At 37.4% G+C, this 14521-nt stretch overlaps 1 protein-coding gene across 1 annotated transcript in view; it reads right to left on the bottom strand.

Moving 5' to 3' along the window:
• The window catches only part of LOC149228556 (nucleolar complex-associated protein 3-like), a 203911-nt gene that overhangs the window by 148321 nt on the left and 41069 nt on the right, over nt 1-14521 (bottom strand). Inside the window, exon 4 of the mRNA XM_089380802.1 lies at nt 7533-7943. Within this exon, the coding sequence (XP_089236928.1) occupies nt 7533-7943 (411 nt within the window). The remainder of the gene's footprint in view (nt 1-7532; nt 7944-14521) is intronic.

The following is a 14521-nucleotide window of genomic DNA, read 5'->3' as shown; positions in this document are numbered from 1 at the left end:
TTTTGCTACATGGATTGCATGCATATAGTTTGAGCTTGTGATGGAGAATCCTATTGTTTGGAGAACGACTCAGCATGATTCATCATTATGAGGGGCCCTCTACCTTGGGAGTTGTAGCCTATACCTTGGGCATTGTAGCATTACAATGGTCCTATGACATTGCATTAGGAGTTGGAGCATGTACCTTGGTCATTAGAGGAGGTTGCCAGCATGTGGATGTCCACCTTTAAGAAGTTTATTGACGGAGCACTTACCTACTTTGCATAGACAATGAGGCATTTATCACTTTGGTACATTATTTTGTGGTTAGATAATGAGGTCGGCCTCCCTCTCTTAAAGTTGTTTGGATGGTTGGTGTACTTTGCACATAATTTTGATGTCTACTATATACAAGGAGTTGTTATAACAGCTACAAAGCACTTTATGGCACAAGCCCCATGATTGTGTTAGCTTTTGGAGAACATGACTTGGAATTTTCTTTGTTTTGTTGGTGATGTCCCACTATGGCATGTAGATCTTGTGCCTATTTTGAACACCTTGCATACATGTTTTTGCTAGCATGATGATTGGCATAGATATTGAATTTGAGGACGACATGTTCGTTAGAGCCTTTCTTGTCCACATATTCATGATTATGGAGGACATTTTGCACCTTGGACAGCCACATGTCCACTTTTGGAGTATTTTGACTTGGTCATTAAGCTTGTTGATTACATTACTCATCCATGAGTTGGAGTGCTCCTCATTTACAAACTTCTTTCACACCTTCTATTACCATTTGATGGGAGGTGTTACATGGTCGATCTACATGTACTACTTGGAGATAATGTTACTTGTTTCCATATCCTTCATGAAGGAAGCATCCCACTAGTGGAGGGCTTTATGCACACATCTCTATGCTTTAGTGTTGAGTGTTACATATATTGGGGCATCTTTACACACATTCATGATGGGGCAGAGGTAATCAACTTGAGGAGTTTACTTGGTGCACTCCTCCTCAGTCTATTGATGGGACATTCCTCTTGGAAAATTTGCACTTGTTATTTTATAGGTTGTTCAATAACCAACTACCTTATTTTTTATTATTGTCGACTTGTCTCATGGAGTTGGTTAAATAAGAGCATTATCGTATTATTTTCCTAGCATTGTTTTATTGATCCTTCTCGGTTTAGAAAGTGGATCTCAACAACTCATTACTAATTTTAGTAATGAAGTTGTTGAAGAAATTATTTTATTGTATTCCTCGGAGATATTAGTGGATCTAGGAAAGCAATTCATATTTTATTGTAGATGAAGATGAGCTTAAACCTATGTAAGGATTTGCTCTCTTCATTATTTCTCATGGTTGGATTTGTGGAGAAATCCCTTGGAACTTAGTTGAATATATGTTGGTTGTATTTGGAGGATAAGCAAACTACATAATGGATATGAAAGACTTCTAGATCTTTATGTTGGATGAAATCTTCATGTGTCATGGTTAGGAGACATTGAATAGGGTAAAAGATTGATCCTCTTCTATTGTATTTATCATTGGGAAGTTCTACATTGATGCATGTTTCACCATAATAGGTTGTATGCACTCGTAATTCATTCCCAATACGTATAATATTCATATTCTTTGAAATATATTCACCTATAGATTGTACTTTGAAGCCACATTATTTCTCTTTTCCTTAATAAGACAACATTCCATTAAACCTTGATTTGACCACATTTCTCAATGGAAAGACACTAGTATTTGGTCCATCCATCCACTTTATCTTCTTTAACTTGTAAAGAATGTTTTGCTAGAACCATCTCTTTGTTTCACTTTGGACTTTGTTGCACAAGTTCTAGCAATCCTATTGAGGGAAGTCCCATTTGAGATGGAGAAGAGCCAAGTTAAACAGTAGAAAGTTGGTAAGGTGATAATCGCCTCCCTCTCAGTTTCTCCAAATCTTTCCTTAAGCTTTAGGACTTTATCTCAATAAGTGAGAATTTGTGTGATAATACGTACCATTTATGAAGAACAACATGGGGGTCAAATTCAAGTCATTTTGAGAAACTTGAAAAATAGGTCAAATTTAGGGTTTTTGTATGTTGTAGAAGCAATAGTTACCTAGGGATTGGGCATGTGTTATTATCATGTTGATACTTTGACCTAGAGAATGGCACCTTTCTTGATGATTAGTTTTAGGGCATGAAATGCACCCGAGGGGAGAAATACTTGAAGAACAAGTTACTTATAGCCGAAGTAAGTGACATGTGGCACCTATTCTTGCATAGTACATTATATTTTAAGGTTAACTTGCTTACACTCCAAGTTGGCTTCAGTTTGACTTTGTTGAGATCCATAAGATAAAAAGTAATGAATGGAACCAACAAACAAACCTATATTTGCACAAAGAAAAGATAAACCAACATTGGGGCAAAATATAAGTCTATAGTAGTGCACGGCCACAGCACTTTGGATTGACGATCAATGGGTGCATTGTGAAGGCACTCCTTGCGATAAATCACCAATTCACATGCCCCATGGGTTAGTTAACTTTAAAAAGAAAAAAATAAAATCTACACTACTGCACAATAGAAAGAACTAATGCATGCACCCTTGTACAGATATCACCCAATAACACTAGAGTGCAATACTTGAGAGAAAACCCTTAAAAATAAATCATACCATGAAAAAGAGTGCAATGTTAGAAATGTTGGTTATAAGCAAAAAAAAGAGTCACTTATTCAAAATGAGCCTTGAATGTTATACACAACTCAAGAGGTAGGATGCCTTCCCTAAGAGCTGTTTCGATCCCACATTATGACATGGCTATTCTTAACCACCCAGGAATAAAATAAATAAGCATTGACTATGTCAGCTTTAAGCTAAGCTCTAGAAACACACTAATTCACAATAATAATGATTACAAAGTGAGATTGCCCATGGTGTGTGTGAAGATTACACCATCATTTCAACATCCCCACTTAAGTTGAGAAGGACAACATGGAGAATCATGAAATATGATTTGAGAGTGTATTTATAAAGAGCCAATTCAATATAGATTCAACCTAGGACAAAACAAAAAGAGAGTGGATTTACCTATACCTAACTTGATTACATCTAAGACACCATGAATTCTACTTACAAAGCATGAATTCAACTAAGAAACCTTGAAAATAATCTAAGAGTAGTTAATGAATACCCAACTCAAAGACACCTGAGAAAGATTGAATACAACTAAGAAAGCTCGAATACAATCACATAATGTAATATTCCTTTCAGAATATTTAGCTATAAAATGCCCAGAAAATATTTAAACATATTTTTTGTTGGAAATATTAATAAAATGTTGTACAATTCCACCGAAATTTGCGCAGCTTCGAGAAGAATTCCCCAAGGAAAATCCCAATTACCCTGAGGAGAAACCATCTTGCCCCAAAAGAAAATTCAAATTGATAAAAGAAATTATTATTTTGGTATTGTTTTGGTACTACTTTGATTACTACGTGATGTGACAAATTTATTTTGGCAGACAATCATCAAGGCATTTAACAAAAGTATTAAATATTATCAAGAGAAAATTAAAAGGGGCTTTTCCTCAAGTCGGCCTACCAAATTGAAGGGTCATATTGCACCTAGGGCACCCCTTGGCTCCTCCAATGACCTGTATAAATAAGAGACCTTGTGGCTCATCCAAAAACACATCTAGTGCATCACATAAAAGGTAGAAAGTCTTTTGAAGTAGCTGCAGGCTTGAGAGCCCTAGCTGAGTTCGAGAGATGGTTAAATTTGTTGTCTTTTCTTATATTCTAGTCTAGGATGTGAAGGAAGCTACAAGACGAGTTTGCAAGAAGTATTTCTAGGCATATTTCGTGACAAAATCCTTGTGAACAGGCTGCATACTTTTTGTGTCTTGGAGGTAGGGTCGAGCCCCTATGATACCTTGTTTGGAGGGTCGTGAGACCTGTGGTGGAGGGTAGAACAACCAAGCATATAGATGAAATGAGGCCAAGTATCCTCATGCAAGTTTTATGGTTCTAATCTTTTGTGATTAGGCCGTAGGGATCTGTAACTTATTGGAGGGTTGAGGCACCTTGAATAGGGATGTTTTGGTATGTCGTGAGGTCAGGTGAATTGTTGAGACTAGGTCGCATTGCTTGAGGGACCAGCATAGCAAATTCAGAGCCTAGAAGAAGGTTAACACAGAGCTTAGAAGTCGGGTATTCAACTCTGGAAACCCTAGCCGCAGAGGACTGTGGTCTAGGGCCGAATTCCTCAAAGGTGTGCTCAGAACTGTGGTGATTTAAGGCAGCATGTTGATTGTCCTAAAAGGTATGTATTTGCTTCTTTTGTATTGATGGATATTAGGAGTTGTAAGTCTAGTTTGGACAAACTTGTATGGCAACTAGTGTATATTTTAGAGGGTTGGTTAGAAGAGCCCTTATTTCATGTTGACAAATGTAACTAGTTTCAGTCTTCATAATTGTTGTACTCATTTCAATATGTATCCTATGTAACAAACAAAAAAACGAAGAAAGTAAAATTATTATTATTAAAGCATGGGTTTCATGATCATTATTGATGGTCTTCTAGGTAAAACTTTAAAAGCATGTTCTTCGTGCTTCTAGAGTTTGTTGGTTCTTAGGATTTATTTTCATGAGTTAATGGAGTCAACATCATGTTTATAAGACCCTTCCAAGCAATTTGTAATTGTAAAAAGAATTATTTTTAGTCTTGAAAGTACTAAAATCTTCAAGAGTACAAGTCGGCCCTGGGATTATCAAGTCAGCCTAAAGGACGAAATTCAACCCCTTAAGAAGGTTATATAAAGGAGCAGTTCAACTTCATTTGAGACACACTCACTCACAAGTTCGATCTACAAGAGAGAGTTCGATCTATAGTTGGGAAGGGTAGAAAAAGGAGAACAAAGGTCTAGAAGAAGCTGGGAGGACGGAATTTCTTGTTTTGAGGCTCTATCTCTCTCACACGTGCAAAATTCTAGGGTTTCTAGGTTGTAGAAATAGGCCAAAGTTGTAGGTCCGAATTGAAGTAGGACAAAGTGCAGAATCTGGTAGCTGGATGAAGCAACAAAACTTGTAGCTTGTTGACTTTAATGTAAAAATACACAAAAGGTATTTGTAATATAATTTATTATATATATAAAATGTACAAGGATGAGAAATGTTACAATAAGGCCCTGCTTATATACCTAGGCAGGAGTCCTTTCATGATTGGGTATGTCTTTTAGACATGCCTTTTCACTTAACTAATGACTATTTAAGATAATCATCATTTGATTATTTATTATTTACATTTATTTTTATTTATTTATTTGTTATGAATTATATTCATAACATTGCCCCTTTCTTCGAAAAGCTTTGTCCTCAAAGCTTAATTGCTAGAAATTTCTTCACTTTGTGTTTGTCATCTTGATATGTATAATTCGTCAATCATCTCGGCATGTAAGGCTCGTCAGTAATATTCCCTTGGAATTGGGAAATTTTTTAAATTAAATAATAATAATAATAATATGATTAATATATAATTTATTTATTTATTTTAAATAATTTTAATTATATAAATTAATTAAATTAATCAATTTATATAAGTTAATTAATACAATTTAATTAAGTTATATGTTTATAACGTAATGTATATTTGTACCAATGTTTTAATTCGTGCCTTGTATTTTTCAAAAGGTGTGTCGTATCAACCGATAGAGTTTATTTTTTATTTCCATAATAGTTTGGTCAACAAGTTGGACGACGGCTCTACTGGTGAGTCACATCTGTTTGACAGCAACTTCGTATCGGTAGTGATGAATCCCGGTTCGGTGCCCACACTGTTATGCTGAGTCAGCAATTCAGGCAGACAGGGACAGTGGTGAATGGGTGGATGGGAACAGATAGGGACGGGAACTGACAAGCGGACACGATGAATCAGGGCTGATGCACGATGGATTTGACCGACACATGAGCAGGAACATACGGAGCGGACAGGAGATGGAGCGATGAGGTGTACAACAACTGTGTATAGCGGACAAGAGATGGAGCGAAGAGAAGGACAGATCAGAAGGTTGAGCAGCGATCAACTAACAAGTTGTCACACACTGCCTCTATTCTTTCATGTTCTGGCATGGAAGATGAGATATTATTAAAGAATCTCATCTGTACCTTGCTAGAATTTCTATCACATATTAGCTTCTCTGATCCTTCAAGTACAGAGACAGATGTTTTAATATCTACTTCATCAACAATGTTGAAATTGGGGACTTTTCGATTTGTAATCTGTGATACATGACATTTTTTCTCAAGGGCATCATCAAGGTCATGATTTCTAATATCCTTTGACCTTCCCATTTCAACAAAGAGCCTGAATACTCTTTACTATAGCCATCAAAGTAATGACTGGATGCCATATTTTGTGCAACATTACGAATGGATACCAAATTAAAGAGAATCTATTGAAATTTCTCTATTTGTGAAGCTTCCATGTCATTTTTGTTGTATCTTATTTCCCATGAATGCATGATACCAATGCGCTGGGTAAAATTTGCAAGAGTCATTCCACTGATAAAGACAAAAAAGTCATCAAAGTTCATCCCTGTATTAGCTGCCAAATTGCATTGACAGAGGCTTTCAAAGTCATCAGCTATGCTTCTTACGTCTTCAATATATTCTTGTGTTTCGTTGTAGTCCTTTACAAGGAGGTTCCACACCCATGAAATATTGCAAGCATTGAAATAGTGCCCTCCACATTTTTTACTTGATGAAACCAACCACTCAGTACGAAGATAATTTCATTCCTTTCTTGGATACACTCCAACCAATATGTCTCGAAAAATCCAGGGAATTGTGTTGCTGAGACATCTCCATAAATATCATAGATAGTTTGCTTCATGTATCTGTCATACAAAAGATGTGACTGGGAGGGTGAAAGAAAATGCCAGACTTTTTTGCCACAAACATTTGCAGACCAGCTATATGACCTGAAGACATTTGCATGTAATGGAGTCCAAGTACCTTTTGGGCCCATATATACAAAGCAATAATCTGAGCACGACACGTCACATTCGCAACCTTCATCAACACCTTGAATGCCATGGATGCGGTAAGAATCAAGGTATAAGTTGAGCCAATCATCTAAGAAAAAATGTTGGAGTAGTGTAAGCATTGTAATCAGGATATTCCTTTACAAAATGCCAATCCTTCAAATAAAGCAATGATGAGTAATTTATGTTCCCATCATAGTTCGTGTCATAAAATCTGCAATTGAGATTGTGCCAGTATTCGATGTATTCAGCAACAGTCATCCCCAGTCTCTTATGGTCTATGAATTCTTTTTTGTCACAATCTACAACTTGAACTCGGGATTTGGCGAAATGTAGGGAGAAGAATGAGAGATTGGGCTGGCCATCAGGTGAAACCCAATCGCGGCAAGCCCTCCTATCATCCATCAGGTCGGTGACGAGGATTGGTTCGTTGGCCTTCATATATTTATCTCTGAATTCTCGGTAGTTGATCTGCCTTCCATTGACTAGGCATATCTTCCCGCTTACCTTTATCGTCATCCTCTCTGCATCCCCTTCAAATATTTTCTCTCCATCATCATCAATGTCTACTTCAGCATCTTCCTCATTGTTATGATATTGTTCATCTTCTTGTTTCTCAAGATAGTCTTCTTCCACATTATCTTCATCTGAATCATCATCTTGATCTACATAATCATCATCCACATCACCTTCATTTTGGTCATCATCTTGATCTATATCATTCTCATATTCATAATTATCTATTACATCTTCATTTTCATTATCATCATTCTGATCAAAATCTTCTTTTCTTGCTTCAACTTGTTTCGTTTCTTCACTATCGCTATCATCTTCCTTATTATCGATTTCCTTCAGACGTGTAGTAACTTTTGCACATGATTTTTCCAATTGCTGAAGCTTTTCTTGAATTTTACTAAACTGCTCAATGAATTCAGAACATAAAAGTAATGGCATATTGTGCCGCAAATAAAGTTCAAGGACTCACATGGTTATATTGTGCGGCGGATAACGTTCAAAGACTCGCATGGCTCTGATACCACTGAAGCAACAAAACTTGTAGCTTGTTGAATTTAATGTAAAAATACACATGGTATTTGTAATAATAATTTATTATATATATAAATTGTACAAGGATGAGAAATGTTACAATGAGGCCCTGCTTATATACCTAGGCAAGACTCAAGAGTCCTTTTATGATTGGGCAGGTCTTTTAGACATATGCCTTTTCACTTAACTAATGATTATTTAAGATAATCATCATTTGATTATTTATTATTTACATTTATGTTTATGTATTTATTTCTTATGAATTATATTCATAACACTGGAAGAGGGAAAAACCTTATCTTGACCACATTGACATTGTGAGAGTTGTCTTGCTCTAAGTAGGTATGGGGAGGAGCCTACATTAGGGTTTCCAAGAAGCTACAAGAACAAAGTTGCAGGTCGAGTAGCATTGTTATAGTTGGCAGGTCGAAGTTGCAAGGTGTAGAAGTTTGATGGAAAATAAAGGAAGGACTTGAGAAAGGGTCGACGTGGTACTGGGAGGACTTGGTCTAGGGATTGGGTCTTTGTATCTCATCTGAAGCAGATTCTAAGAAGAGAAGAGCTTATGGGTTTTCCCCATGGAGGGGTTTTGCCCTGGCTGAGAGCCTATATCTGTGTCCTCTTTTTGTTATTGTTATTGTTCCTGATATTGTTTGATGAAAGATCTAAATAAAGAAGATAAAAAAAATAACTAAAGATCACAAGCACTATCAAGGTTAAGGAAAATAAGATATAATAGTTGTCGCTCTACATTTTCTAAGATGGTTTCAGAGCTAAGGTGAACAATGAAGGCAGTTGGAAGGACACTAAAGGAATTGTCGATCAAAAGATAGGAAGCTCTCTAAGCCTGACAGAAGAAGACTACAAGGAAAATTGTCTCTTGAAGGGATCAAATTCCACTTTGGATAGCTCACATGATGGAGATAATAATTACATTGAATTCCTCTTTTCAAGAGGACCAAAATCGACCTAAAGGTCGCCTCGTTTGGCTAAGCAGAAGTTGGTTTTTGAATTTATGAATCCACTCATGTATATTGGATCAGGTCGGCCCTATGCATATGTACAATTGGACAAGTCGGCCTCAACATCAAGTGGACCCTCATGGAAGCCTATAAATAGAAGAGACCTCAAGCTCATTTGGACACATTCATCAAGCCATCTTCTCTTCTCTTCTATTGTCTTGGTTCGCACAGGTCTAACGGAGGAAGTTTGCACAAGGGTCTAAAACTATAGGGTTAAAGCTCGCACGGATCTAGGGTTTTTGTTTCTCGGTCGTTGACTCGTAACTAAGAATTCTCGGCCCCAGACACACGCATAGAGTGGTCAAGGGTGTGTTTGGGAAGCCTCAGACGCTCGCACAGTAGCCTGAAGGGAGCATCTAGGGTTTCTGAAGCAGATCGAGCAGTCTGGTCCCCAGATGCACGCACAGAGTGGTCAAGGGTGTGTCTGGGAAGCCTCATACGCTCGCACAGTAGCCTGAAGGGTGTGTCTAGGGGTTTGAGGCAGATCTGAGTGTATTTGTCCCCAGTCGCATGCATACAGTTCACCAGGGAGCGTCCAGGACTGCCATAGTCACTCGCACAACTCCTCCTCCATGCGTCTGGGACTAAAAGATGAAACTTCAGTACTCCGAAGATTTTGCTCAGTGACAGTTGTTTTCAGTAGTAGGCTACAGACAGTGACAGTACATTACAGTCCTCAGAATCAAGGTTTTGAATACAAGCATGTTTAGGTTCATTTCATGGATGTTCTAGTTGTTGTGAAGATATGGATCATTGTACTCTCTTTTGCTGAATCATTTGATGACAATCTATAAGAAGAAGAATTTGCAAGGGTTTTCCCCATAGTGGGTTTTGCCCTGGTCTCCAACCAATCCTAGTGTCTCTATGTGTGCATGCTTGTCTTCTATTATTCCTTTATGTTTTGCTGCATTGATGATGATGATATTGTTCTTTCTACATAGTTGCATATGATGATGAATAATTTTGTAAATTTGAATAATGTCATGATGTTAAGGGGTGAACTTAATGTGTTAATGAAGAAATGCAATTATCAAAGCAAAGAACAATATAGCCCTTAGAAAATTTAACATAGAATCAGAGTTGTTCTAAGAAAAGCCATGGAGATCACCCCAATGATGACACCATTGACGAAAGTAAGAAGAGGATGGTGGAGACCTAAAAGAATTCTAGGGTCTGAAGAAAACCTTAGACAATGTGTATTAAAGTTTGAGATAAACCCTAGATTATGGAAAAATATGAGATATGAAACCTAGTATGGTCAATGTGAAGATGCTCAAGCACTTGTAAAAGATTTGATGAAGCCCCAGATGGGATAGTCCCTAGGAGGCCTGATTGGTTAATTGATTGGTTAATTGAAGGCAAAATTGGTATGTGAACAATGGACATTGATGGTTGGTTCAAGAGGGAGAGGATCACCTCTCATTGAAGAAAAGTATTTCTTGACTTATGATGCCTCTTACTTTTGCTTCAGAGTTATGGATCTGATTATTATGTTTATTGTTTATACTTCTGGCATATGTATTTGAGTATATAGATGTTTCTAACCTCCATGATGAGATGTGATAAGTGGATCCTTCTTGAGGATCATTTGAAAAGCAGGAAAGATGGCTACAATTGGAAAAGATAAAGAGGCACTATATGGAAAGGTGACAAAGTGCTACAAGTTGCTTATGTCTAATGAGAAGGTGCACAGGTATTTGAATACCACAAGGTATGCATGGCATATTACATTGAATGGCTAGGTAAGCCCTAAGGTATGATGAGAATGTCGATGACACATGAAAATGATCTGGATTTATGTTTCCTATGATGAAATGGTGCACCTGGTATTGAACTTTTGATCTTCTGAAATGTTGATCTTTGATCTTTATGGTATACTTGATGTTTGGCTAACATCTATCTATTGGATATCTTGATCTCATAAAGAAGGTTGGCACCCTGAAGATGATACTCTTGATACTTATCATGCATAAGTCATGATGGATTTCACATAGAAGGATAGCTCATTGACTCTTTATAATGCTTGTGATGAACATGATGAAAGTATGGGAAAAAGTGTTGAAACCCTTGTTGTTTTGGTAAAGTTCTATTGAATGACCTTACTTGATGATATTGATAATGATAAGCATGGTAACCTTGATGATAGAGGTATATGTTAATCTAGGTTGTCATTGATGTCAATATGGCACTAGCCGAGATGGAAAATATTGTTGAGATGCCTGGTTCCAAATGATGATGTCATAACTCTTGTTTCATAAGAATGTCATTAATTAATATGTCAAGTCACCAATGAAGAAGTCTTAAGAAGTGCCAAGGGCCAAGTATTTAGAAGCCCTTGATGACATATGGAGAACTACATTTGATGGTGTCATATTCTTGATGAATGACCACAATTGATGATAGCACTTGATGAGGTCATGATAACATGGTTGGAGATCATTTGATGGTTGGAAGATTATTTTGGAGTTATCCTAATTATGTTCCACTATGACTGCACTAGTATATCATGACATTGTTCATGCGTAATGCTACATGGATGTTGCACTCCTACACAATGACTCTATGATCCTATGATGACATTGATAACAATGAAGAAGCCAAAGAATGAAGAAGCCATGCTGTCCCAAACATTCCTCATGCTGTCCCAAACTTTTTATGCATAAAATTTAAGGACAGTCACAAAGAAAAATTATTTTGGACACCTTGGAGGCATCCTTTGAAAATGGATCCTAGACCATCTTAAAGAGGATTTTTTCCTCTTTCTAACAAGCCTTTGTTTGCCCCGAAACTCCCAATAGTTTGTGAGATGTTGAATTTTTAAGTTAGGGAAATTATTCCTAGCAGTGAGCCGACCTACATTCAGTCATACAAGTTGGCCTCACTTCAAATAGACGTGTCCCTTCAGTTATAAACGAAATCTCTATAAATAGACGTCTAAACACTTCATTTTGATCAGCAATTCAAGCAAGAATTTAGAGATACGATGAACAAGAGAAGACAGAAGGCCGAGGAGAACAAGGAGACTATTGTTTAGGATGAAAAAAAAAAAGGATAATTCTGTTTGGGCATAAAATCTTGGTCGAAGCTGCCGTATTTTCCGTGGTCGAAGTTGCCGTAGTTGTCGTGGTCGAAGCTGTCGTAGTTGCCGTGGTTGAAGCTGACATAGTTTCCGTGGTTGAAGCTGTCGTGGTCAAAGTTGTCATAGTTGTCGTGGTTGAAGTGTTGATTTATTGGGATTGGGAAAATAGAGCTTGTTGAAGTCTTCTCTTGAGAACAAAATAGGGCAGAGTTGGAAAACTTTGTGAAGCAGCGTATTGAAGATTTGTGGAGATCATTGAAGACCATGATGCATTGAAGCCATTATGAGGTGACCTTGAAGAAATTTTGTTTGGGTAACATGAAGATCAGTGGTGACACCTTCATGTGAAGAACAAGGTTGTCATTGATGATGTGACGTGGAGACTAAGTGAAGGCGTAGCTGAAGATTGATAAGGCTTGTTGAAGAAAACATTGGGAGCCGTGAAGTATAACCAAACATACCTTGACAAAGTGAAGCTATAGGGTTGGTGCCTCAAAATTGACAAGGTTGGTGCCTTGGAAAGTCCAAGTTGGTGCTTGGCAAATATAGGATTGGTGTCCTTGGAGTTGGTGCTCCTAAACTCAAGGTTGGTGCCTTGGATAAGATAGGGTTGGAGCCCTAGAGGATCGGAGTCCTCAAGAAACCAGGTCAGAGCCTGAACCAGATATAGGGTTGGAGCCCTTGAGGTTAGTGCCTCAAAATTGACAAGGTTGGAGCCTTGGAAGTCCAAGTCGGTGCTTGGCAAGTACAGGTTGGAGCTTGGGAGATTGAAGATCGGTGTCTTCACCTAGGGTTGGAGCCCTACATATATTGTACTTGATTTATTGAAGAAATTAATAAAACCATTTATTCTTATTGTTCATTTGTGTTCTAAATATAACTGATCTAACTAGTAAAAGTAACAATTGAAAAGAAATATTGATTCACCCCCCTCTAAGTATTTCCAACAATGACCTTACTTGATCATATTGATAATGATAAGCATGGTAACCTTGATGATAGAGGTATAACTATGAGGTTGATATTCTAGATCCTTTTACTAACTACGTTCATGTCTTGATGTGATGAGTAACTATGGCATATGGTAAAACTAATTGTCAAAACTTGATGGATTGACTTGATATTATTAAATCTGTTTGATACCCTAATCACTCGACTCTAATCACCTAATGAAGGATTGATGTCATGATGTTGATGACAATGATGGATATTTGTTTGATTTTATGATCTAAAAGATCTACTATTGCATGACTCTAGTATAGACAAGTTGATGACATGAAAGATGATGAATGAAGTGGATTCCCATTCAAAAGGAGAATCTCTCCTCAAGATTCTTACTCATATTACCATTTGCATTATATGTATATTTGTACTATTGAAGTATGATTTATGGCTATCTGATATTGTTGATCCACAGCGCAGCGCTAAACTAAGGTAAGATGGTTTTATCCCACTCAAAGCCTCAGTGGCACGGAAGAAAGGCTACAAGTGCGACTTTAGCCTCCCAATCGGACGAATGCAAGCTTAAGGGTGCGACCAAGACACTTAAGATAAGTTTTGGGCTGGTCCGACCACAGTGGCTCGCATATCATCTTGAAGAGTGCGAATATGGGTCCCAGTTGCACATAGTTAGGCCTATAGTTACAACTATGCCTGCAGATCACAGAAAAATGAAATTTTGTGCATGAAATTAGATGTTCACTTGGAGGATGTCAGTTCTACAGATGTGTAGCAGATAACAGAAAGATCTGAGAGCAGGGAAGTTTGAATGTTTACTATAATATGAATATGTAGAATGAACTTGTGTTTGCAGGTGACCGGGATACAGATACATCATTATGTTTGAAGTTTGTATTACAAGAGTTTGACATGATTTGGCTGATTGATATAGATGAGAAGTGTTGAGAGTTCTAACATGACTTATATTGGTATTTGATAATGGTTTTGTATTGGCCTTCTCGTTCTTAGCACATTGGTTGAAGTATTAATAGTTGTATTGTTAAAATTGGCAACTAGGGCCAACTTCCACCTTAGGACAGCTCGTTAGATGAAGATGGTTATTGCATTGGATTCCTCTTTTGGAGAGGTACAATTTTGATATAAAGATCATCTCATTCTAACAAGCAGAAATGGAATTATGAATTTATTCTTCTTATGGACAAATTGTCAACTTCTTATGGACAAATTGTCAAGGTCGGCCTTAGTCAAATGTAGGCTCATGAAGCCCAATGGATGGGTCTCCTGACCCTCAACGAATTGTATAAATAAGAGTGACCCTTCTCTCATTTGGACATCATCATCATCGCACATCACATCATCTCTTTCTTCTCTTGTTTGGTTCGTACCAC

The sequence above is a fragment of the Pinus tabuliformis genome, chromosome J (assembly GCF_031772625.1).
Source record: "Pinus tabuliformis cultivar Carrire ecotype Pingquan chromosome J, CPIR1, whole genome shotgun sequence".
NCBI classification, from domain to species: Eukaryota; Viridiplantae; Streptophyta; class Pinopsida; order Pinales; family Pinaceae; genus Pinus; species Pinus tabuliformis.
The sequence above is the reverse complement of the archived record's forward strand: the minus strand, read 5'-3'. Positions and strand labels throughout refer to the sequence as shown.